The sequence below is a fragment of the Bubalus bubalis genome, chromosome 3 (genome assembly GCF_019923935.1).
Source record: "Bubalus bubalis isolate 160015118507 breed Murrah chromosome 3, NDDB_SH_1, whole genome shotgun sequence".
In the NCBI taxonomy this organism is placed as follows: Eukaryota; Metazoa; Chordata; class Mammalia; order Artiodactyla; family Bovidae; genus Bubalus; species Bubalus bubalis.
Window position 1 is genome coordinate 122,239,697 of NC_059159.1, and position 25,837 is coordinate 122,265,533.

At 40.7% G+C, this 25,837-nt stretch overlaps 1 protein-coding gene and 1 non-coding gene across 5 annotated transcripts in view; both read left to right on the forward strand.

Annotated features, from left to right (window-relative positions):
* Positions 1-25,837, forward strand: part of RECK (reversion inducing cysteine rich protein with kazal motifs) — an 83,790-nt gene that overhangs the window by 53,538 nt on the left and 4,415 nt on the right. For 2 of the 4 annotated variants that reach the window (XM_006073594.4, XM_025281714.3), the window contains 8 exons: positions 256-468; positions 4,864-5,000; positions 11,601-11,741; positions 12,577-12,765; positions 14,362-14,484; positions 16,581-16,752; positions 23,628-23,820; positions 25,370-25,580. In XM_006073594.4, the coding sequence (XP_006073656.3) occupies positions 256-468; positions 4,864-5,000; positions 11,601-11,741; positions 12,577-12,765; positions 14,362-14,484; positions 16,581-16,752; positions 23,628-23,820; positions 25,370-25,580 (1,379 nt within the window). The remainder of the gene's footprint in view (positions 1-255; positions 469-4,863; positions 5,001-11,600; positions 11,742-12,576; positions 12,766-14,361; positions 14,485-16,580; positions 16,753-23,627; positions 23,821-25,369; positions 25,581-25,837) is intronic. The other 2 variants (XM_025281712.3, XM_025281713.3) reach the window with 2 other exon arrangements.
* On the forward strand, positions 5,882-5,953 carry TRNAC-GCA. Its single transcript has one exon. It is a non-coding gene; the product is annotated as a tRNA-Cys (tRNA).

Genomic DNA, 25,837 nt, shown 5'->3' on the forward strand with positions numbered 1-25,837 from the left:
TCTACAGTATTTTGAAGTTTTTAAGTGCCTCACAAAAATCTGTATTTTAAAGAAAAATTTCAATCAGAGTCTTAGGGCTGATGTCTACTTTGAATCTTCATACATTCAAAGCTGACATTCTTTGATGGGTTGTATACACTTTCTTCTTTAAAAAATATATATTTTCCTGATACACTGGCATGTCAAGGTTTTACACGTAGCTTCTTTCTAGAAAATAATTGCCTCTTGATTCCTTCTGGCCTTTTTTCTCTTCAGGCCAACAGAACTTTTCAGGAGTTGCAATGCTCAGTCAGATCAAGGAGCCATGAATGACATGAAGCTGTGGGAAAAAGGAAGCATAAAGATGCCATTTATCAGCATACCTGTTCTTGACATTAAAAAGTGCCAACCAGAAATGTGGAAAGCAATAGCTTGTTCATTGCAGATTAAGCCTTGTCATAGTAAATCACGGGGCAGTATTATTTGCAAGTAAGTTTCTTTCATCATAATGACTCTCCAGTTTTGGTTTGGACCCTCTATCATCTCTACCCACAGCCTATCTCTAGAGTCATCACCTCCACATCTCAAATGTTCTCCCACTTTTCCTTCTTTGCCGAAAATACTCTTCCTCCTACCCTGTATCTGTACTCGCCCACTGCCTGTCCTTCTTCAGTTCAGTTCAGTTCAGTCACTCAGTCGTGTCCGACTCTTTTCGACCCCATGAATCACAGCATGCCAGGCCTCCCTGTCCATCACCAACTCCCGGAGTTCACCCAAATTCATGTCCATCGAGTCAGTGATGCCATCCAGCCATCTCATCCTCTGTTGTCCCCTTGTCCTCCTGCCCCCAATCCCTCCCAGCATCAGAGTCTTTTCCAATGAGTCAACTCTTCGCATGAGGTGGCCAAAGTACTGGAGTTTCAGCTTTAGCATCATTCTTTCCAAAGAAATCCCATGGCTGATCTCCTTCAGAATGGACTGGTTGGATCTCCTTGCAGTCCAAGGGACTCTCAAGAGTCTTCTCCAACACCACAGTTCAAAAGCATCAATTCTTCGGCACTCAGCTTTCTTCACAGTCCAACTCTCACATCCATACATGACCACTGGTAAAACCATAGCCTTGACTGAACAGACCTTTGTTGGCAAAGTAATATCTCTGCTCTTTAATGTGCAGGTCGGTCATAACTTTCCTTCCAAGGAGTAAGCGTCTTTTAATTTCATGGCTGCAGTCACCATCTGCAGTGATTTTGGAGCCCAAAAAAATAAAGTCTGACACTGTTTCCACTGTTTCCCCATCTGTTTCCCATGAAGTGATGGGACCAGATGCCATGATCTTAGTTTTCTGAATGTTGAGCTTTAAGCCAACTTTTTCACTCTCCTCTTTCACTTTCATCAAGAGGCTCCTTAGTTCCTCTTCACTTTCTGCCATAAGGGTGGTGTCATCTGCATATCTGAGGTTATTGATATTTCTCCCGGCAATCTTGATTCCAGCTTGTACTTCTTCCAGCCCAGCGTTTCTCATGATGTACTCTGCACATAAGTTAAATAAGCAGGGTGACAATGTACAGCTTTGAAGTACTCCTTTTCCTATTTGGAAACAGTCTGCTGTTCCATGTCCAGTTCTAACTGTTGCTTCCGGACCTGCATATAGGTTTCTCAAGAGACAGGTTAGGTGGTCTGGGATTCCCACCTCTTTCAGAATTTTCCACAGTTTATTGTGATCCACACAGTCAAAGGCTTTGGCATAGTCAATAAAGCAGAAATAGATGCTTTTCTGGAACTCTCTTGCTTTTTCCATGATCCAGCGGATGTTGGCAATTTGATCTCTGGTTCCTCTGCCTTTTCTAAAACCAGCTTGAACATCAGGAAGTTCACGGTTCACATATTGCTGAAGCCTGGCTTGGAGAATTTTGAGCATTACCTTACTAGCGTGTGAGATGAGTGCAATTGTGCGGTAGTTTGAGCATTCTTTGGCATTGCCTTTCTTTGGGATTGGAATGAAAACTGACCTTTTCCAGTCCTGTGGCCACTGTTGAGTTTTCCAAATTTGCTGGCATATTGAGTGCAGCACTTTCACAGCATCATCTTCCAGGATTTGAAAGAGCTCAACTGGAATTCCATCACCTCCACTAGCTTTGTTCATAGTGATGCTTTCTAAGGCCCACTTGACTTCACATTCCAGGATGTCTGGCTCTAGGTGAGTGATCACACCCTCTTGATTATCTGGGTCGTGAAGATCTTTTTTGTACAGTTCTCCTGTGTATTTTTGCCGCCTCTTCTTAATGTCTTCTGCTTCTGTTAGGTCCATACCATTTCTGTCCTTAATCGAGCCCATCTTTGCATGAAATGTTCCCTTGGTATCTCTAATTTTCTTGAAGAGATCTCTAGTCTTTCCCATTCTATTGTTTTCCTCTATTTCTTTGCATTGATCGCTGAAGAAGGTTTTCTTATCTCTCCTTGCTATTCTTTGGAACTCTGCATTCAAATGGGAATATCTTTCCTTTTCTCCTTTGCTTTTCACTTCTCTTCTTTTCACAGCTATTTGTAAGGCCTCCTCAGACAGCCATTTGGCTTTTTTGCATTTCTTTTCCATGGGGATGGTCTTGATCCCTGTCTCCTGTACAGTGTCACGAACCTCAGTCCATAGTTCATCAGGTACTCTGTCTGTCAGATCTAGTCCTTTAAATGTATTTCTCACTTCCACTGTATAATCATAAGGGATTTGATTTAGGTTATACCTGAATGGTCTAGTGGTTTTTCCCACTTTCTTCAATTAAGTCTGAATTTGGCAATAAGGAGTTCATGATCTGAGCCACAGTCAGCTCCTGGTCTTGTTTTTGCTGACTGTATAGAGCTTCTCCATCTTTGGCTGCAAAGAATATAATCAATCTGATCTCGATGTTGACTATCTGGTGATGTCCATGTGTAGAGTCTTCTCTTGTGTTGTTGGAAGAGGGTGTTTGCTATGACCAGTGCGTTCTCTTGGCAAAACTCTATTAGCCTTTGCCCTGCTTCATTCCATATTCCAAGGCCAAATTTGCCTGTTACTCCAGGTGTTTCTTGACTTCCTACTTTTGCATTCCAGTCCCCTATAATGAAAAGGACATCTTTTTTGGGTGTTAGTTCTAAAAGGTCTTGTAGGTCTTCATAGAACCGTTCAACTCAGCTTCTTCAGCGTTACTGGTTGGGGCATAGGCTTGGATCACCGTGATATTGAATGGTTTGCCTTGGAAACAAACAGATCATTCTGTCGTTTTTGAGATTGCATCCAAGTACTGCATTTCAGACTCTTTTGTTGACCATGATGCTACTCCATTTCTTCTAAGGGATTCCTGCCCACAGTAGTAGATATAATGGTCATCAGAGTTAAATTCACCCATTCCAGTCCGTTTTATTTTGCTGATTCCTAGAATGTTGACTGTCTGTCTTAGCCCCTCTTAAATTCCAGTCATTGCTATGGAATCTTCCCAGATTTCTCCAGCTGATAGTAGTTTATCCAAACTACAAATTTCTGTGGACTTTCATTTGTACTTTTCTCATGGAACTTAGTTCAAGAAACAGTGAGTATCTTCAATGCACTATTCTATTCGTTTACTTTAATTTGTGTATTTGTCTTATATCCTGTTAGCTTTGCTCTTCTTGAGGATAAACACTCTTCTTTGAACCTCTTTTTTTCTTATATTTTCTCTCTTCTTTTTCTTCTCTTCAGGAATGAGCATAATCCTAAAGTGCAATAGATATTCCAGAAATGTTTGATGAGTGAAAGACTTAGTAAATATAGTCAATAGGGTCTGTTCCTAATAAGCATTTCTGAATGGTTTACTTATTAAGATCTATTATAGGATAAAGTTTAAGGACCTATTGTACAGCACAGGGAACTATAGTCAATATTTTGAAATAATCTATAAGGTAGAAGAATCTGAAAAAGAGTATATATATATATATATAACTAAACCAGTTTGTTGTACATCTGAAATGAACACAGCATTATAAATTAACTATACTTCAATTAAAAAACTAAATTAAAAGAATTTAAGTAAATAGGAAGACATAAAAAAGGGGGATCTGGATAAAATAAAGATGAAACTTTATAGAGGGGTCAAATTTCTATTGAAGACAGAAAATTTTAAAGTAGTGGATTTCCCAGTTGTTATAGGCCAAACACTTTAATGTTGATATAAACAGATATTTAAAAAGAGAAAGGCAGGAAGGGAGTGAGGGAAGAAGAAAGGAAGAAGCAAGCATGCATGGGCCCTGAGAGAAAGGAATATGATTTCACAAAGGGCACATCAGACTAGCCTAGGTTAATTTCCTTTCAATGACAGTGGAAAACCACATTGATAGTAGTGGCAGTAGGTATGAGTGTAAAATTTGAGCAAGGCTTTTGATCTCAGGTCAGAGAAAGTTAGGGCTGCTTTGATAGTGCAATATATTACTTACTCTTCAACCTAAGGTCTGCTGTCACTCCTGTTCTTTTATCATACTCAGTGGCACCCCACTCCAGTATTCTTGCCTGGAAAATCCCATGGACGGAAGATCCTGGTGGGCTGCAGTCCATGGGATCACGAAAAGTCGGACACAACTGAGCAACTTCACTTTCACTTTTCACTTTCATGCATTGGAGAAGGAAATGGCAACCCACTCCAGTGTTCTTGCCTGGAGAATCCTAGGGACAGGGGAGTCTTGTGTTCTGCCGTCTATGGGGTCGCACAGAGTCAGACACGACTGAAGTGACTTAGCAGCAGCAACAAAGTGTGAAACATTGTTGAGTTGTAAAAACTCACTTTCTGAAAAGCTTCTGAAACAGAATTGATATTGGCTAGGCAACCTGGGGAGTGAGGAGGTTCCTCAAATCCTAAATTTGTGTGTGTTTTCCTTTTCAAGATCAGATTGTGTAGAGATTCTCAAGAAATGTGGGGACCAGAACAAATTCCCTGAAGACCACACAGCTGAAAGTATTTGTGAGCTTCTGTCACCCACAGATGACCTGGAGAATTGCATACCTTTGGATACATACCTCAGTGAGTCCTTTTTTTTTTTTTTAATTTAAAGGCTTCTCCCTTCTATCTCTGCCCTTGATGTTTGCTTTGCATGAGCATCTATCTGTTGAGAACATGTGGTTTAATGATAATATCTCATCTGTAGACTCTTATCTTATTTGCTTGCCCTTTTCAACCCAGGAAAGAATTGTCATCTTAAAATATGTACACAGAAGCAACTATCATTAGCAATCTGAGTGGGTAGTGAACTGTTGTCAATCAGGAATTCTTAGTGATGAGTCATGTGTCCGTGTTCTCAGATAACCAGCTCTTTATCATTGCTGTCTCCTTGCCATGATTTGATCAAGTAGAATTTCCCCTAGGGAGTTTTTAGCTTCTTGTCATCTAAATATCAGTGGAAACTGAGCCAGGCGTTGGCTTGGACTTAACCACCAAATAGGGAGTAAGGAATGATGGTCTGGGTTAGTACATGAAAATGGAGTTTTTCTCTGTACCAAATACTCCTACCAAGAGCTAGAAGAATAAGTTTGTATCTCCTTGATGGATTCTGGAGCTAAGCTTCCCAGCAGGAGGTGACTGTGTGGTGGAAACCAGGGAATAAAATTCATAGACACTATATAGTCAAGGGGCTTTCCTGGTGGCTCAGTAAAAAATCTGCCTGCAGTGCTGGAGACCTGGGTTTGATCCCTGGGTTGGGAAGATCCCCTGGAGAAGGGCCGGCAACCCACTCCAGTATTCTTGCCTGGAGAATCCCTGTGGGCTGGTGGGCTATAAGTCCATGGGGTCGCAGAGAGTCAGACATGACTGAGAGACTAAGTACATATAGTTAAGAGAAGTGTTTAGGCTACCACTAAGTTCTGACTCTACAGTCCTGTAAAGGCCAGTTTCAGTCTCATTGGGCTTCCCTGGTGGCTCAGACGGTAAAGCGTCTGCCTGCAATGCAGGAGACCCAGGTTCGATTCCTGGGTCGGGAAGATCCCCTGGAGAAGGAAATGGCAATCCACTCCAGCACTCTTGCCTGGAAAATCTAATGGACGGAGGAACCTGATAGGCTACAGTCCATGGGGTCGCAAAGAATCGGACACGACTGAGCGACTTCTCTTCACTAAGGGGCATTAGTGCTGTGAGCTGGCTCAAACTAGCTTTATTTTCCTGTGTTAAGATAGGATTAAGTTCAACTGCAAATAATAGAACAGATGGAAGCAAAAGAAAGCCCAGAAGTAAATAGTCTAGGGCTGTTACAGTGGAATCCAGGTTCCCCTTTCTTTCTCCACCATTCTTAGTGCTTGGCTTCCATCATCAAGGTTACTTCATGTACTTTACCATCACAACATGAGTATTTTCATTCTAGCTACTTCATGTAAGGGAAAACCACCCCTCATTGTATGGGCAGCTGGGAAAGATTTTTTATCTGTGGGCCCATTGCCAACCTGGTAGTAAGTAAAAAGAAAAGAGTGGGTACTATATTTGCAGCTCACAATATCTACTATATTTTAATCAAGACAAACAGACTGTGTCCCTTAACCTTAGTGACAAGTGTAGGAAAAAAGAGAGCATTAGACTGACTAGAATCATAGGCCTCTCTGATTTTAAGCAGATGACTTCTGTGAGCCTCAGCTTTCCTATTTATAAAATGATTGGGCTGGATGAGATAAATTCTATAAGCCCTATTCTCTATTAGCCTTAGAGTCTAAGTCTGACCTAAAATCAAGTAAGCAAAATGAATGTATTCATAATCCTGGATGCCATTAGAGTAGTCGAATACATGTGCAGACAGAGACTATTTTCAGTGGGAGGAAACTTAAAGAAATGCTTTTGTTTACGTTTCAATACTCTTTTAAAATGTCACACAGAGTTTGCCCTCCATATCCACAGGTTCTGCATTTGCAAATTGAAAATATTCAGGAAAAAAAACCTCCAAAAAGCAAAATTTGAATGTTGTATACCTGGCAACTATTTACATAGCATTTACATTTTATTTATAACTATTTACGAAGAATCTATGCTTTTGAACTGTGGTGTTGGAGAAGACTGTTGAGAGTCCCTTGGACTGCAAGGAGATCCAACCAGTCCATTCTGAAGGAGATCAGCCCTGGGATTTCTTTGGAAGGAATGATGCTAAAGCTGAAACTCCAGTACTTTGGCCACCTCATGCGAAGAGTTGACTCATTGGAAAAGACTCTGATGCTGGGAGGGACTGGGGGCAGGAGGAGAAGGGGATGACAGAGGATGAGATGGCTGGATGGCATCACTGACTCGATGGACGTGAGTCTCAGTGAACTCCGGGAGTTGGTGATGGACAGGGAGGCCTGACGTGCTGCGATTCATGGGGTCGCAAAGAGTCGGACACAACTGAGCGACTGAACTGAACTGAACTGACGTAGTATTTACATTGTATTAGGTATTATAAATAATCTGGAGATGATTTAAACTACACAGGAGAGTGTGCTTAGGTTATATGCAAATACTACACCATTTTATATAAAGGACTTGAGCAATCTCAGAATTTGATATCCATGGGAGTGTTGGAATCAACCCCCAACAGATACTGGGGGATGACTGTATATTAAGTGAGATTTTTCCTTGGTCATTATTTAATAAGTTAACCAATATGATCATGGTATAGGGTCCATCTTACCATAATAAATTATTATTATTTATGGTGAATGTACTCTTGCCTGGAAAATCCCATGGATGGAGGGGCCTGGAAGGCCGCAGTCCATGGGGTCGCTAGGAGTCGGACATGACTGAGCAACTTCACTTCATTTTTTCACTTTCATGCATTGGAGAAGGAAATGGCAACCCACTCCAGTGTTCTTGCCTGGAGAATCCCAGGGACAGGGGAGCCTGGTGGGCTGCCGTCTATGGGGTCTCACAGAGTCAGACATGACTGAAGCGACTTAGCAGCAGCAGCAGCATGGTGAATGTGCTAAATTATCCCTTTTAGACATAAGCATCTATTTGACCACCTTATTCAAAATATGTTACATTCCATCCCTTTATACTGCTTATTGTTATCTGACTTTTTACTTACATTCATACTCACATGCTCAGAGTCTATATATTGTCTATTTCCTGACCAAAATGTAAATTCTATAGAGATTTGCCTTTTTTATTCACTTCTGTATCTCCAGAACCTAGGACCTTGCCAGGCATTATCTTCAGTTCAGTCGCTCAGTAGTGTCCGACTCTTTGCGACCCCATGAATCGCAGCACACCAGGCCTACCTGTCCATCACCAACTCCCGGAGTTCACTCAGTCTGAGGTCCATCGAGTCAGTGATGCCATCCAGCCATCTCATCCTCTGTCATCCCCTTCTCCTCCTGCCCCCAGTCCCTCCCAGCATCAGAGTCTTTTCCAATGAGTCAACTCTTCGCATGAGGTGGCCAAAGTACTGGAGTTTCAGCTTTAGCATCATTCCTTCCAAAGAAATCCCAGGGCTGATCTCCTTCAGAATGGACTGGTTGGATCTCCTTGCAGTCCAAGGGACTCTCAACAGTCTTCTCCAACACCACAGTTCAAAAGCATCAATTCTTCAGCGCTTAGCTTTCTTCACAGTCCAACTCTCACATCCATACATGGAAAAACCATAGCCTTGACTAGACGGACCTTTGTTGGCAAAGTAATGTCTCTGCTTTTCAATATGCTATCTAGGTTGGTCATAACTTTCCTTCCAAGGAGTAAGCGTCTTTTAATTTCATGGCTGCAGTCACCATCTGCAGTGATTTTGGAGCCCAAAAAAATAAAGTCTGACACTGTTTCCCCATCTGTTTCCCATGAAGTGATGGGACCAGATGCCATGATCATCGTTTTCTGAATGTTGAGCTTTAAGCCAACTTTTTCACTGGCTTTTCCACTTTCACTTTCATCAAGAGACTTTTTAGTTCTTCTTCACTTTCTGCCATAAGGGTGGTGTCATCTGCATATCTGAGGCTATTGATATTTCTCCCGGCAATCTTGATTCCAGCTTGTACTTCTTCCAGCCCAGCGTTTCTCATGATGTACTCTGCACATAAGTTAAATAAGCAGGGTGACAATGTACAGCCTTGACGTACTCCTTTTCTTATTTGGAATCAGTCTGCTGTTCCATGTCCAGTTCTAACTGTTGCTTCCTGACATGCATACAAATTTCTCAAGAGGCAGGTCAGGTGGTCTGGTATTCCCATCTCTTTCAGAATTTTCCACAGTTTATTGTGATCCACACAGTCAAAGGCTTTGGCATAGTCAATAAAGCAGAAATAGATGCTTTTCTGGAACTCTCTTGCTTTTTCCATGATCCAGCGGATGTTGGCAATTTGATCTCTGGTTCCTCTGCCTTTTCTAAAACCAGCTTGAACATCAGGAAGTTCACGGTTCACATATTGCTGAAGCCTGGCTTGGAGAATTTTGAGCATTACCTTACTAGCGTGTGAGATGAGTGCAATTGTGCGGTAGTTTGAGCATTCTTTGGCATTGCCTTTCTTTGGGATTGGAATGAAAACTGACCTTTTCCAGTCCTGTGGCCACTGTTGAGTTTTCCAAATTTGCTGGCATATTGAGTGCAGCACTTTCACAGCATCATCTTCCAGGATTTGAAATAGCTCAACTGGAATTCCATCACCTCCACTAGCTTTGTTCATAGTGATGCTTTCTAAGGCCCACTTGACTTCACATTCCAGGATGTCTGGCTCTAGGTGAGTGATCACACCCTCTTGATTATCTGGGTCGTGAAGATCTTTTTTGTACAGTTCTCCTGTGTATTTTTGCCGCCTCTTCTTAATGTCTTCTGCTTCTGTTAGGTCCATACCTTTTCTGTCCTTAATCGAGCCCATCTTTGCATGAAATGTTCCCTTGGTATCTCTAATTTTCTTGAAGAGATCTCTAGTCTTTCCCATTCTATTGTTTTCCTCTATTTCTTTGCACTGATCACTGAGGAAGGCTTTCTTATCTCTTCTTGCTATTCTTTGGAACTCTGCATTCAGATGTTTATATCTTTCCTTTTCTCCTTTGCTTTTCACTTCTCTTCTTTTCACAGCTATTTGTAAGGCCTCCTCAGACAGCCATTTGGCTTTTTTGCATTTCTTTTCCATGGGGATGGTCTTGATCCCTGTCTCCTGTACAATGTCATGAACCTCCGTCCATAGTTCATCAGGCACTCTATCCATCAGATCTAGTCCCTTAAATCTATTTCTCATTTCCACTGTATAATCATGAGGGATTTGATTTAGGTCATACCTGAATGGTCTAGTGGTTTTCCCTACTTTCTTCAATTTAAGTCTGAATTGGGCAATAAGGAGTTCATGATCTGAGCCACAGTCAGCTCCTGGTCTTGTTTTTGCTGACTGTATAAAGCTTCTCCATCTTTGGCTGCAAAGAATATAATCAATCTGATCTCGGTGTTGACCATCTGGTGATGTCCATGTGTAGAGTCTTCTCTTGTGTTGTTGGAAGAGGGTGTTTGCTATGACCAGTGCGTTCTCTTGGCAAAACTCTATTAGCCTTTGCCCTGCTTCATTCCGTATTCCAAGGCCAAATTTGCCCATTACTCCAGGTATCTCTTGACTTCCTACTTTTGCATTCCAGTCCCCTATACTGAAAAGGACATCTTTTTTGGGTGTTAGTTCTAAAAGGTCTTGTAGGTCTTCATAGAACCGTTCAACTCAGCTTCTTCAGCGTTACTGGTTGGGGCATAGGTTTGGATCACCGTGATATTGAATGGTTTGCCTTGGAAACAAACAGAGATCATTCTGTCGTTTTTGAGATTGCATCCAAGTACTGCATTTCGGACTCTTTTGTTGACCATGATGGCTACTCCATTTCTTCTAAGGGATTCCTGCCCACAGTAGTAGATATAATGGTCATCTGAGTTAAATTGACCCATTCCAGTCCATTTTAGTTTGCTGATTTCTAGAATGTCAACGTTCACTCTTGCCATCTCCTGTTTGACCACTTCCAATTTGCCTTGATTCATGGGCATTATCTTAGGCACCCAATAAATAAACAAATGAATGAATGTTTGTTTATGCTAAATGCACAGTTGATCAGGAAATCTATTTCAATAACTCACTTGAATCATACCTCATGTTGTTGTTCAGTCCCTCAGTCATGTCCAGTCCTTTGCCACCCCATGGACTGCAGCACGCCAGGCTTCCCTGTCCTTCACTCTCTCTCAGAGTTTGCTTAAACTCATGTTTATTGAGTTGATGATGCCAACCAACCATCTCATCCTCTGCCACCCCCTTCTGCTCCTGCCCTCAATCTTCCCAGCATCAGGGTCTTTTCTGTTGAGTCAGCTCTTCACATCAGATGACCAAAGCATTGGAGCTTCAGCTTCAGCATCAGTCCTTCCAATGAATATTCAGGGTTGATTTCCTTTAGGATTGACTGATTGGATTCCCTTGTTGATCAAGGGACCCTCACGAGTCTCGTCCAGCACCACAGTTTGAAAGCATCAATTCTTTGGTGCTCAGCCTTCTTTATGGTCCAACTGTCACATCAATACATGACTACTAGAAAAACCATAGCTTTGACTATACAAACCTCATGAGCTGTCCATTTGTTTCAGATGTCATTAATTCAGACAATTTACAGACCTCTTCTACTCTTTTGAGTGTTTAAACTGATCTGTTCTTGTATTTTCAGGGCCAAGTTCTTTAGGTAACATTGTAGAAGAGGTGACTCATCCTTGTAACCCAAACCCTTGCCCTGCTAATGAGCTCTGTGAGGTAAACCGGAAAGGGTGTCCATCTGGTGATCCCTGCCTTCCATACTCTTGTGTTCAGGGTAAGAAGTGGGGTGGGGTGTGGGATGGGCAAGGGTATGTGCTGCTGTTGTTTCTTTATAGTAGTTATCTTTGGAATAAGATTATTTTCTAAATTATGTTTTTCAAATAAACATGTATTCTTTATGTAAGCAGAGGAAGACAAAAAAATAATTTTCAGTAGTCATTTAGATTGTAAACTTATTTCACTTTCAAAACCAGATTCTCATAATGAGTCATAAGGTTCTTGACAACCAAAGGAAAAAAGAACCTTGGGCTAGTTTTTAAACATGGGAAGTAAAAAGGAAAAAAAATATTAAATAAGCATATCTCAAAGGGCCACTTATAATATTTGTATAATACTACATAAGCTATAGCATCATAATAAATCTTGTTAAAATTGAAAATAAACGGGTTTTCCCTAAGTCCAATCAAGTAGTCACTTTTCTTTGAATTTAAGATGTGTCTTTATTCCATCACTAAAAGTTTTCTGACCAGATTATTCTAAAATTACTCTCAGTTGCCATGTTACATTTAAAAAAAATCTGTGATTTTAAAATATATTTGATAAGCCTTAAAAAATTTTAAGAACTACTTATCTTACAGCATTTTTGTAAGAACTGTTTCTAACTTTGGGGTACGTGTCCTTTAATCACCACCACTTCACAGACTGAACATGGAATTTTTGTTTGTTTGTGGCCAGTTGAACCAAAGCAATTCCCTATTTTAGTGAAAGTTCTATTACATAATCTTTAGTGGCCACACAATATCTATAAAACTTATGTGAAGTGTATCTGATATCAGAAGACAATATCAGGGAACAGTACCAGCTCTCTCAGCTCATTTTTGTCCCTACAGGCTGCAAATTGGGAGAAGCATCTGATTTTATTGTCCGTCAAGGGACACTGATCCAGGTGCCATCATCTGCAGGGGAAGTTGGTTGTTATAAAATTTGCTCATGTGGGCAAAGTGGACTCTTAGAAAACTGTATAGAGATGCACTGTATAGACCTTCAGAAGTCTTGTATTGTTGGAGGAAAAAGAAAAAGTGAGTCTTGAACTGTTTTTGTTTTTTGTTTTGTTTTGTTTTTAACACAAGATTAGTTGTATTAACTTGGTAGGGAGAACATTGGATGGGTTCTCACCAGAGAGTAAAAGTCTAAAAATCAGATATTCTAGGGAAGTATTTTTCAAACTCTATGGAACACAAGGACTTCTAAGGAACCCTCTTAGAAGCCTCATCAAGAAGGGACTACTAACAGCTGAAAGTAACTAACACTTACTGAACTCTTTACTGTGTGCTAATGCTGTGCTAAGTCTTGGCCTGTGTTATCTCATTAAATCCTCCCCCTTGTTTGATATGGGTACTAGTAAGGAAGCTGATGCTTAGAGAGGTCACCCAGCTAGTAAATGACCAAAGCAGAATTCAGTCCTAGGCCTATTTGACAACAAAGCCCTTGCGCTCCATAGGCAAGGACACAGATCTGCTCCTTCATACCCCTTTCTCAACAGTCTGTCTCTGCTTTGCCCCTTTCCCATAAGTAAAACCCAGAGGTTGACATCATGGAAACCAAAGGGATGGGAACTACACTGTTGGTTAGGGGATGGGAGAGAGCACATTAAGAGTACCTCCCCGTTTGATCACCTTCTCTAAAAGTCTGAGGATCTTGCTTTCTCATTGCTTCCTTAAACCATCTTTTGCTTATAGCCCTTAGTAACTCTTCATATTAATATGCTATATAAGTCACTTCAGTCGTGTCCGACTCTGTGCGACCCCATATATGGCAGCCCACCAGGCTCCCCTGTCCCTGGGATTCTCCAGGCAAAAACACTGGAGTGGGTTGCCATTTCCTTCTCCAATGCATGAAAGTGAAAAGTGAGAGTGAAGTCACTCAGTTGTGTCCAACTCTTAGCGACCCCATGGATTGCAGCCTAACAGGCTCCTCCGTCCATGGGATTTTCCAAGCAAGAGTATTGGAGTGGGGTGCCATTGCCTTCTCCGTTCATATCAATATATAACCTCAAAAACTGTGAGAAAAAAAAACCACTTTTGAGAATGTGCTCCCCACCCCACCTGCTCATTCTGCTACCTCTACATCCATCCCCCTACCCATCAACTAGAGTAGCTCAGCTTTTATATGCCTCTTGTTTTACTCTTCTGTGTGATATCTTACTTTAAGAAGAGTACTTTTGACTAAAAAGAGCTTGCAAATTTCTGCTTAGACCAGCATTTAGGTATTCATTGCTTAGTCCATATTCTAATTAGCTAAAATGTAACATAGGTACCTTGAATCACAGAAAACATTGGAAGATAAACTCATTCTTTCCATAAACTTTCACTGAGTAAATACCTTTTCTGTACAAAAGAAGCTGGGATGAGGAATTGAAGTCTTGCTTTACATGATAAGATAGGAGAGAATTTGGAGCAGTCTAGTGAGATGAGCATATTAGGAGTTTGGAGGGGATATGGTGGGAAGTCAATATGAAAATACCAGTATTACAAGTTTAATTCCCTAGTTTATATATTCAGAAGTCATCTTCCAAAAATTTCTATTTTAAAACTTTTTAAACTATGTAATTTTAAATTTGTGATTTATTTATAAATTCATGACACAGATTAGCATTTTATTTCTCTTTCTCTCAGGTCATGGAACTTCCTTTAATGTCGACTGCAATATCTGTTCTTGTTTTGCTGGCAATTTGGTGTGTTCTACCCGCCTGTGTCTCAGTGAGCACAGCTCAGAAGATGACCGTCGTACCTTCACAGGTAACCGTGGTCATCCAGCAGCTTTCCTCATCCTCTGCACCCATTCTCCCTTGAAGGCAGCATCTCATTAACTGCAAATGTGCACAGTAAAGTAAATACATAACCTGAGAGCAAGGTACTTTGCTCTCTGGATCGCTTCCTCCTCTATTAATTGAAGGCATTAAAGTAAGTGGTTTCTTAAGGTCCTTTTGGAATTCCATAAGTCAAAAAGAACAGGGCCAGTGATTGGTATAGTTTTAGTTACATGGAGTTTTTCTACCTGCTGAAATACCCATTTACCCCTACCATTATAGTCCAAAGTTTCCATGTATTTTGTACATTTGTTTCTGTGTTTGTTTTCTTTAACCATGTTCTTCCTTGTCCTACCTTGGCTTGCTGGATTCATATAGGCAGGGACTCCTATAAACAAAGCTACTGGAAGAAAAAGTAAAGAATATTTCTCCCAATCTAGATATAAAATCTAGAACTTAGATATGTCAAGTCTGGGAGTTTTATGGGATGTTGAAGGGTGATAACAATAGCAAGACAAAGACAGAGGTTGTAAACACCTTACATAGATTCCTTCCATTCATATCTCCTTAGGGAGGGGGGAAAACAGGAAAGTAACTTGGGAAATTATTGTAATTTTGAAACTTAATTTTTATGAACAGTCAATCAAGAATATTACTTTCTTGACTTTCCTAGGCTTTATGCTGCTGGTATTATGCTCACATCAGCCACAGTAAGTGACAAGGTTAGTGAGATGAGATGCTCTTTTCTTGAGAAGAAACTCCAGTTGTCAACAGCAACAGCATAGTTGCCAGTATTCGCTGCTTTCTACTTTTTTCCCAAATCTGGTTCTGGGCAAAGAGGAGTTAGGTAGTTGCCCTTAAACCATTTCTTGCCGTTGCAGCAGCAGCTTGACTCTGAGTTGGTATTACAGAACAGAATAGGGTTTACCAACCTTGTATCTCCAGCACATTGGAAATAAAAGGGAGATCAGAAACAAGACGTGAACGCAGACTGATGGGGAAGTAGAGGCAGGACCAGCTCCATCCCATCCTCTATCCACCCTAATGAGTACCAGGGTTTGCTACTTTATTGTCTTGTTGTTGTTGTCCTTTATGTTTATCCTTTATCTGCTGTGCTCTGATGAGGACAATTCATTCTGCCTAGAGAAACAGAAAAATGATGTGGGATGAGAAATGAGCTAAAGATTTACAAGGAAGACTTTTACTTATTTACTTACATCACAATGTTTTTAGAAGTTGAAGTTTACAACTAGCAGGACCCTTTTTCCCTGTAGTGTGTAGCCCTTCATGTCCTGGGATAAGTTACATTAATGACTATTTAATGGGATTTCCCTGGTAGTCCAGTGGTTAGGACTCCACACTTTCACTGTCAAGGGCCTGGGTTCTATCCCTGGTCAAGGAACTAAAATGCCATAAGGCATGTGGCACAGACAAAAAAAAAGAGTATTTAGCTAGTAGACTCTAAGGAGATTTTACTGGCCACAAAGTATACACATCTGGGTGACTCAGATAGGGCCACAGTCTACACAGGACTCAGAAGGAGATGTTCATAAAAATTCTTAAGTTTTAAGTTACAATAACTTCCCAAGTTACTAACTTCTTGTTCTTCCTCCTCCCTAAGGAGGTGGAAAGAACCTATGTGAGGCGTTTATGACCTTCATTCTTTGTCTTGTTTTTTGGTATTATCCTTGAACATTCTGGAAATCCCCTAAACCAGAATCAAACATCTAAATTCCAGATTCTATATATCAAATTGGGAGAAACATTCTTTATCTTTTAGTTTGCAAGGATATCTACCCCTGGGATCAAGATCTGGAAACCCTCAGTTAGCGGGCAATAAATGGAACAAAGGAAAGTCATTGTGCAGACAAATGGCTTTTCAGAACCTTGCCACCTTTAAAAACACTGAGATGGGAGGATATGCCCCCTTCCATACAGCTCCCCATCCTCCCCCCACCCCCCTGACCTAATGTTAAATTCTGTTTTAACCTGAGACCTCTGGCTGCTTGTCAGTGGTTTACCTTAAATAGGAAACAGAGGAAGGGGCCATACAAGAGCAGTTGCTGAGGTGCTGTCCCCCTCCAGGTCTGCCCTGCAACTGTGCAGATCAGTTTGTCCCCGTTTGTGGGCAAAATGGACGCACTTACCCCAGCGCCTGCATTGCTCGCTGTGTGGGCCTCCAGGACCATCAGTTTGAGTTTGGATCATGCATCTCAAAGGATCCATGTACTCCTAATCCCTGCCCAAAAAACCAAAGGTAAGTCAAATGCCTCCTTGTCTTTTTCAACTGAAAGTCACCACTTATTCTATACCAGACAGTAAAAATACAAAGATGAATTAAGATGCTCTCTCCCCTGAGAAGTTAGAGTCTCGAGGGAAAGATCCAGGTAAAGCTGCTTGGTAATATGCTGTGATTGGGGGCCCAGAGGTCAAGCAGTTGACACAGCCTGGAGGAACCTGGGAAAGCCTCTAGAGCATGTGGTGGTTAGCTGGGAAAACGAGGAGACTGCCAGCAAGGTTTACGGTAGAGGAGAAGTGGTGTTCATGAAGGCAGAGAGAGTACCCAGAGCAAATATCTTGGCTGCTAATGAGAGAGCATGGTGTATGCCGGAAGCTAGACCAGTTCTGTAAGACAGAAACAAAGTGTGAGGCAAGGAGAAGCGGCAGCTAAGACAAGAGAAATGGATGCATTCTTATTATTAGTTACTGATGCCTGGTAGTAATAGAAAATAGTCTACTTAAAACCTGCCTCCACTGTACGGATCGAACATGAGAAATCTCTGGAAGTGCACTTTCAGTATTTTATGAAGATATGTGTTTAGGGACTCCTCTCTCTGTGGTTTCCTCAGGAGCTCAGAGTGCAGTTGACATCACCTTAATGATGGATTTCTGCTTGTGGTCGCAGGTGAAGGGTACTGCTGATTCTCTTAGGTTTCAAGCTTCTGGAATTGAAGTTTTCACTGACTGCCTCAGAGAGCTGAGTAAGACACGTCCCAGCACCACAGTCCTTGCCTTTTGAAGGTTTTGTGGAGAATAAGCAATTGCTTCTCCATCCTGAAAACCTTGGTGCAGTATGAAGGGAGAGAAGGAAAATTTTCTCTTGTGTTAAATTTATTTTAACAAATTTAAATTCTCTTTTACCAAAGAGAATTGGTCCCTGTCTAGCAAAGTTTACATCATGAAAACTAAGTCCAAAGGGTTGTTCTGCAAAGAAGATAGGGTGTTATGCATAAGAAAACATGATAAAGAAATAAGTCAAAAGGATAATATAGTTGTGTCGGGACATAGAATTGAGAGTTGTTTTGGTATCTGTTTATCTGTTTGCTTCCTTCTGTTTGGTAACCTTTCTGAATAAGATTGACTTGCTTTTATAATAAAACCACAAATCTCAAAAATGGGAAGGCCTGGCTGGGTATAATACAAAATCAATATAAAAGAACAGTTTGAAAAATACAACTACATGAAAATGAAGTTTTTCTGCATGGTAACAAATGACAAACTAAGAGAAATCTTAAGAGAAAGGGATTTCAGTACAATCTCTGATAATATAAAGAACCCCTACAAATCAATATGAAAAAGATGAACAACTTAATATATTAATAAAAATAGGCAAAGATCTATAACCAGTGGAAAATGGACCAAGGATATAAACATAGGAAAAGAAATATAAATGCTTCTTAAACACTTAAAAAGATGCTTTTATTACTTGGGGGGAGCAACTCTAGCTACTGTATACAAACCCCCAAATATCAGTAGTTCTACACAGTGGAAGTTCAAATACAGTCCATTTGGGTGGTCAGCAGGTGGCTTTCCACATGTGATTCAGAAACAGGATCTTTCCATCTAGCAACTCAGCCAGCTCCTACAGCCTCTAGTCCTCCTCTGTCAGGCAAATAAGAGAAGGGACATGATGGAGGTTGCTCCTGAAAAGCTTTTATAGGTCAAGTTAAAATTCATCTCTACTTCTAGCCACATTCCATAAGTTCTAGAATAAGTCTAGAACTTACTCATTTGGCCAACACTTCCAGGGAGGCTGGGAAATATAATCTAGATGTATGCCCAGGAAGAAATTAAATGAATTTGATGAATGAGCTTTAGCCAATCTACTACAATGCTTAACCTCTCTCATATTAAGAGAAATATAAATTAAAACTACAGTTGTGTGCCATTTTCCATCTACCAGATTGGTAAAGATAAAAAAGTTTGATAACAAAATACAGAGAAATAGGCACTCCCATACAAGAGAGGATTGGGGCAAAGATTGGTACCTCCTCTATGGAGGGCAGTTTGGCCAAGTATATCAAAATTTTAAGTGCACATGCCCTTTGAATCAGCATGTATAAATGCTTGTTCTTATATAAAATCTCTCTGGAAGAATAAATAAGAAGTTGGTAATAAGATTACCTCCAGGGAAGGTGGCTGGGATACAAAGAATAGGCAGGAGACTTACTTTTCATTACATACAATTTTGTCTTTTCATTTTCTCCATGGGCTTCTATTATCTGTTAAAAAAATAGTTGTTTAAAAAATAGAAATTTGAAAATAAATGAAGCTCTATGCATTCATCAGGTATCTCCTGTTGTACTGATCTTTCTAAACACTAAGACACAGTAGTCAACAAGACCAAGTCCCTGCCCTGATAGTGTTTATTGTAATTTGTTGCCCCCTCCCTGATTCTCAGCCTTTCCTGTTGATCCTCTTATTTCTGTGTATTCAAATTAGTAATGTTTTTCCTTCCAAAGTTACCAAATTTCTTGTGATATTCTTTGTCCTCATTCCTTCATGTTAATAGATAGTGAAGTTCTAAATAGTCTTCTTTTTCATTTCTCTTCAAATGTCTTAAATTTCTATAAAATTGTAACTTAATGCATTCCAATTTCTTTCATCTAGTTTTCTTGAGATAGACTTGACATGTGGCCCTGTATAAGTTTAAGGTGTACAGCACAATGATTTGATTTACATGCATCATGAAATAACTACCATAGTAAGTTTAGTGAACATCTATCATCTTGAAGAAATTGAAAAAAAATTTCTTCTTGTTGCTAAGAGCTCTTGGGATTTAGTCTCTTAATAACTTCCATATATAACTCTCAGCAGTGTTAATTATATTTATCATGTTATACATTACATCACTATGTTATAACTAGAAGTTTGTTATCTTTTGACTCAGTTCAGTTCAGTTCAGTCACTCAGTCATGTCCGACTCTTTGCCACCCCATGGACTGCCAACACGCCAGGCTTCCCTGTCCGTTCGTCACCAACTCCCAGAGCTTGCTCAAACTCATGTCCATTGAGTCGGTGATGCCATGCAACCATCTCATCCTCTGTCGTCCCCTTCTCCTCCTGTCTTAAATCTTTCCCTACATCAGGGTCTTTTCCAATGAGTCATTTCATCACATCAGTTATTTCAATGAATATTAAGGACTGATTTCCTTTAGGATTGACTGGTTGGATCTCCTTGCAGTCCAAGGGACTCTCAAGAGTCTCCTCCAACACCACAGTTCAAAAGCATCAATTCTTCAGCACTTAGCTTTCTTTATGGTCCAAATTCCACATCCCATACATGACTACTGGAAAAACCATAGCTTTGATTAGATGGACTTTTGTTGGCAAAGTAATATCTCTGTTTAATATGCTGTGGTTGGTCATAGCTTTTCTTCCAAGGAGCAAGCATCTTTTAATTTCATGGCTGCAGTCACCATCTGCAGTGATTTTGGAGCCAAAAAAATAAAGTCTCTCACTGTTTCCATTGTTTCCCCATCTATTTGCTATGAAGTGATGGGGCCAGTTGCCATGATCTTTGTTTTTTGAATGTTGAGTTTTAAGCCAACTTTTTCCACTCCTCTTTCACTTTTGTCAAGAGGCTCTTTAGTTCCTCTTTACTTTCTTCCCTAAGGGTGATTTCATCTGTATATCCAAGGTTATTAGTATTTCTCCCTGCAGTCTTGATTCCAGATTGTGCTTCATACAGTCTGGCATTTCACATGATGTACTCTGCATTTAAGTTAAATACGCAGGGTGACAATATACAGCCTTGACGTATTCCTTTCCCAATTTGGAACCAGTCTGATGTTCCATGTCTGGTTCTGACTACCTTCATCTAAGTCTCCCTCCCCTCACCTTTTGCCTCTGGCAACCACATATCTGATCTTTTCCTATGAGTTTGTCTGTTTTAAAGTATAATTGACCTACAACTCTGTGTTAGTTCCTGGTATAAACATAGTGATTCAGTATTTCTATACATTTTGAAGTAAGTTTAGTTACTATCTTTCATCATATAAAGATATTACATAATTATCAACTCTGTTCTCCATACTGTACATTTCATACCTATGATTCATTTATTGTGCAACTGGAATTTTGTACCTCTTGGTCTTCCACACCAATTTCTGTGCTCTCCCCACTTTCCTCCCCTCTGGCAATCACCTGTTTGTTCTCTGTACCTACACATAGATACAGATACACATAGATACAGTCCTTTACTATGTTTGTTCATTTGTTTCATTTTTTACAGTCCAAATATAACTGAAATCTGTCTTTCTCTTTCTGTCTTATTTCATGTTAGCATAGTGCTCTCTAGGTCCATCCATGTTGTAACAAGATTTCATTCTTTTCTATAACTGAGTAATATTCCATCCTGTGTGTTCACATGGGTGGCATACATCACATGCACACAGAAGGGTTTCCTTTTCTCCACCTCTTCATCAAGACTTATTTGTTGTCTTTTAGATAATAGTCATTCTGACAGGTATGAGGTGATATCTCATTGTGATTCTGATTTGCATTTCCCTGGTTACTAAGGATGTTGAGCATCTTTTCCTGTGCCTTTTAGCCATCTGTATGTCTTCTTTGGGAAAATGTCTCTTCATATCCTCTGCTCATTGTTTGATTGGGTTGTTTAGGGTTAGGGTTTTTTTTTTGTTTATTTGTTTGCTTGTTTGTTTTGATAGTGAGTTCTTTGAGTTCTTTGCATATTTAGAATATTAACCCCTTATCACATATATCTTTTGCAAATATATTCTCCCATTCAGTAGGCAGCCTTTTCATTTTGTTGATGGTTTTCTCTGCTGTGTAAAAGCTTTACGTTTGTTTATATTTGCTCTTGTTTCCCTTGCCTGAGGAGACATACCTAAAAAATATTACTAAGACTAATGTCAGGGAGCATACTGCCTGTGTTTTCTTCTAGAAGTTTTATGGTTTCAGGTTTTACATTTAAGTCATCAATCCATTTTGAATTTATATTTGTGTATGGTGTGAGATGATGCTAAAGGTGAAACTCCAGTACTTTGGCCACCTCATGTGAAGAGTTGACTCATTGGAAAAGACTCTGATGCTGGGAGGGATTGGGGGCAGGAGGACAAGGGGACGACAGAGGATGAGATGGTTGGATGGCATCACCGACTCAATGGACATGAGTTTGGGTGAACTCCGGGAGTTGGTGAAGGACAGGGAGGCCTGATGTGCTGCGATTCATGGGGTTGCAAAGAGTCAGACATGACTGAGTGACTGAACTGAACTGAACTGAACTGATGGGGTGAGAAAGTGGTCCAGTTTGGTTCTTTTACATGTAGTTGTCCAGTTTTCCCAACACAATTTATTGAGCAGACTATCTCTTACCTATTGTATATTCTTGCCTCCTTTGTCATAGATTATTTGCCCATATAAATGTGGGTTTATTTCTGGACTCTCTGTTTTGTTCATTGATCTATGTGTCTGTTTTTGTGCTAGTACCATATGGTTTGATGGCTATAGCTATGTAGTATAGTCTAAAATCAGGGAGGGCTCTGTTCTTTCTCAAGATTGTTTTGGCTATTCAGGAACTTTTGTGTTTCCATACAAATTTTATAATTATTTGTTCCAGTTCTATGAAAAATGCTATTTGTATTTGATAGGGAGTGCATTGGATCTATAGATTACCTTGGGTAACTGTCATTTTTAACAATAGTTCTTCTAATCCATGAGCATAGTATATCCTTCCACCTGTTTGTATTGTCTTCAGTTTATTTTATCAGTGTCTTATAGTTTTCCTTAGTTATTTGTGCTTGTAAATTTATAGTGTCTTATAAACTATCAGTGTCTTATAATTTTCCTTAGTTATTTGTGCTTGTAAATTGGATTGTTTTCTTAATTTGTCTTTACATACATCCTGATTTTAAATCTCATCAGAAAAGGTAGCCATAGGTGGTAGTAGTGATGGTGGTGGTAATTTCGTGTAAAAAGAAGTAATTTCCTTTGAAATTATGTGATGTTAGCTAATATATTCTTCTCCTTTTATGTTATAGGTAAATATTTGTGTATCCTATTATTTTATTTTTTTTATCCTATTATTTTAAATACCCAGTAAAAGTTAAACATTTTCTTAGGTCTTGTCTTCTTATAGAAAATTATAAATACCCTTTATAGAAATGAGAGAGGCAAAATAGTCTAAAAAAGAAAAGAACCATCCTCCCTAACCCCTCTGAAGTTCAGAGATTGAGAACGAAGCCAGATCCGGGTATTACTAGGAAAACCCAGCTTCATGGTATGGCATTCTCTCAGTGATTCACAACCAGCCAGCATCAGGTCCTCAGCCTTATAAACACAGAAGCCTGAAATTTTCAGTGCATGCTGTGAAGTGTTCTCTTAAGATAGACTCACATTAGCCAAGCTGATAATTAAGTCCCTGAAAAATGCCTCATTTATTATTGATAAGAACGCCTCCAGCACTGGACCCTGACCTGTCTGGTGGTCTCGTATCATGCCTCTTCCACCCTGAGCACCCTTCGCTTCTGCCCTCAGGGCCCCCTGCCCTCTCCCCCAGCACCACAGGGTCTGGGGCATCACACGCTTGCTCTGCTACTCCCTCTGACTGGCAGGCCTTCATCCTCCAGGCTCCACCTCCTCCATGCGCTTTCTCCAGGCTCCCCAGTCAGAATGACTCATTCTCATGAGCATTTGGCATGTGGTTTTCTGCCTGAGGGCCTGCTTTACATGCATGCTCGACTCCCCAGTCTCCATAAGCTCTCAGGCACAGGGACTGTTTCTGACTGCGCTCTTACTTTCTCGTCAGCCTCCTGTGCCCCACCACTGCCTGCCAGCCCCACTGTAGTCTCTTACAACATTGATTCATGGTGCTGCATTTGTGTTTTTCAGATGCATACCCAAACCACAAGTCTGCCTGACGACATTTGATAAATTTGGATGTAGCCAATATGCGTGTTTGCCAAGACAGCTCACCTGTGACCAGGTCCGAGATCCTGTTTGTGATACAAACCACATGGAGCACAGCAATCTCTGCACTTTGTACCAGAGAGGGAAAAGCCTCTTATACAAAGGCCCGTGCCAGGTACCACTGTTGGCCTGACAAGCCCAAGTACACTGAGCATCAAATCAGCTTATGATCTTTTACATGTAATCAGCAGTGAGACCCCCATTGAGGGTCTTCTGTGAATCCCATCAAATCTAAAGCACTCAGTGCTCTATCAAAAATGAACCATCCGAGGCTAGCTTTTCCTCCTAACACTGGAGGGCCCCCTTGCTCATGACCCTTTGCACCTCTAGTGTACAGAGCAAAAAGAGAGGCTTCTTGACACCAACCACTAGAAAAGAATTTAAAGCCTTGCACCCTTGGCATGAGTCAGCAGCATCTTCACTTCCCCTAGTTCTGTGGGCCCAGAACTGTTTCGTTAGAAAACCGCACAAACAAAAATAATAAAAAAAAGAAAGAAAACAGCCCAGGAAGAATATGAGGGAAAACAACCAAGAAAAGAGCTTTTACCCCACTCTTTCCACTGAAGTTCCACCCAAGGTCCTGAAAACTTCTCTAAAACTTAATGTCTTTTTTTTTGGATATATTTTTTAGATTTATTTAGAATTTTATATTTACTTAGTATAATTTACAAAATTAGGCTTTGTCCTCTATAATTTTTTCTGTATTTATTTTTAATTGAAGGATAATTGCTTTACACTGTTGTATTGGTTTCTGCCATACATCGACATGAATCAGCCATGGGTATACATATGTCCTGTCTCTCTTGAACCTCCCTCTCACCTCTCACCCCTTCCCACCTAATATATATAATTTATTTTATCTTAAAACTTAATGTCTTACATCAGTTTACTTTAGTCTTTGGGGGTTGTGAAATTGGTATTCATGTCAAAAAATAACCTTGAGGACAACCCCACTGAGACCTTCCATACACACCAGTGATCTGTGTGCTGGGCCGTCTGCCTGGAGGAAGCCCAGCCTTGGACCAGCAATCCCTGCCCACAGCCGGCTGACACCTGACATGCTGGCTTCTCATTTCCTGGTTTTCACTGAAGGAAAGTCCCTTCAGCTTATCTCCCTGGGCTTGTTTCCCCTCAGAGCTTATGTTTTAAGTGCACTGATACCTTTACTCTGAATTCCCTCTTGTTGGTCCCTCTTCCTGGCTTCAGGTTTTCTCTTACATGTTCTTCATGGATGCAAAGTCCATCTGCTCTCCTCATCTCTCCTGTCTTCCCTCTCTATCCTATTGTTGTTCAGTCACTAAGTCGTGTCTGACTCTGCAACCCCATGAACCAGTGTGAAATGATAAGGCCTCTGAATTTGCATCAAGATTGGTCTTGTTCTCTTCTAACAGGCTCTTCTGGAATAATGGAAGTCGGGAGGAAGGAAGGCTTTTTATCTCATATCCATTCTCAGAGAATGATCACCCAGGTCCCTGAGAGGCTGAGAAAAGTAGTCTCTTCAAGTCAGTCTTGAGATGGTCCTGTTGCCCCTAACCCCACGCCCTGTTTAGAGTGTCCAAGAATTTATACTGTCTTTTCTCCTTCTTGAAAGTAGGGAGACCTATTCTTGGTTAGGAAAAGTGCCCCATAGAAATTTACAGCTAAGTATGCTTTCTTGCCCTCAGCCTTTTTGCAGGGCCCCGGAGCTTGTCTGTGGGCACAACGGGGAGACCTATAGCAGCGTGTGTGCTGCCTACTCGGACCGGGTAGCTGTCGATTACTATGGGCCCTGCCAGGCTGTCGGGGTCCTCTCCGAGTACAGTTCTGTGGCTGAGTGTGCTGCTGTGAAGTGTCCTTCACTCTCGGCGACTGAGTGCAAACCCATCATCCCACCCGGTAGGCTGGCAGTGCTGGGGATGGGGCAGGGGCGGGATTGGGCGGATTTACTTATCTGTCTTCAGAGAGTGAGTCACTAAAAATAAAGCTGACTTAAGTGTGTTTAAACTTCTCAGAAAGTCTTGACTCCACCTAATGCTGATTGGATGCATTTCTCTGGGCCGACCTTAAAAAGTAGTGGATCTATCTTAGACATCTAGTCTAGTGGTTTTAAAACAATATGGAAAACTTATTTCAGTCTTACCTCAAGCACCAAT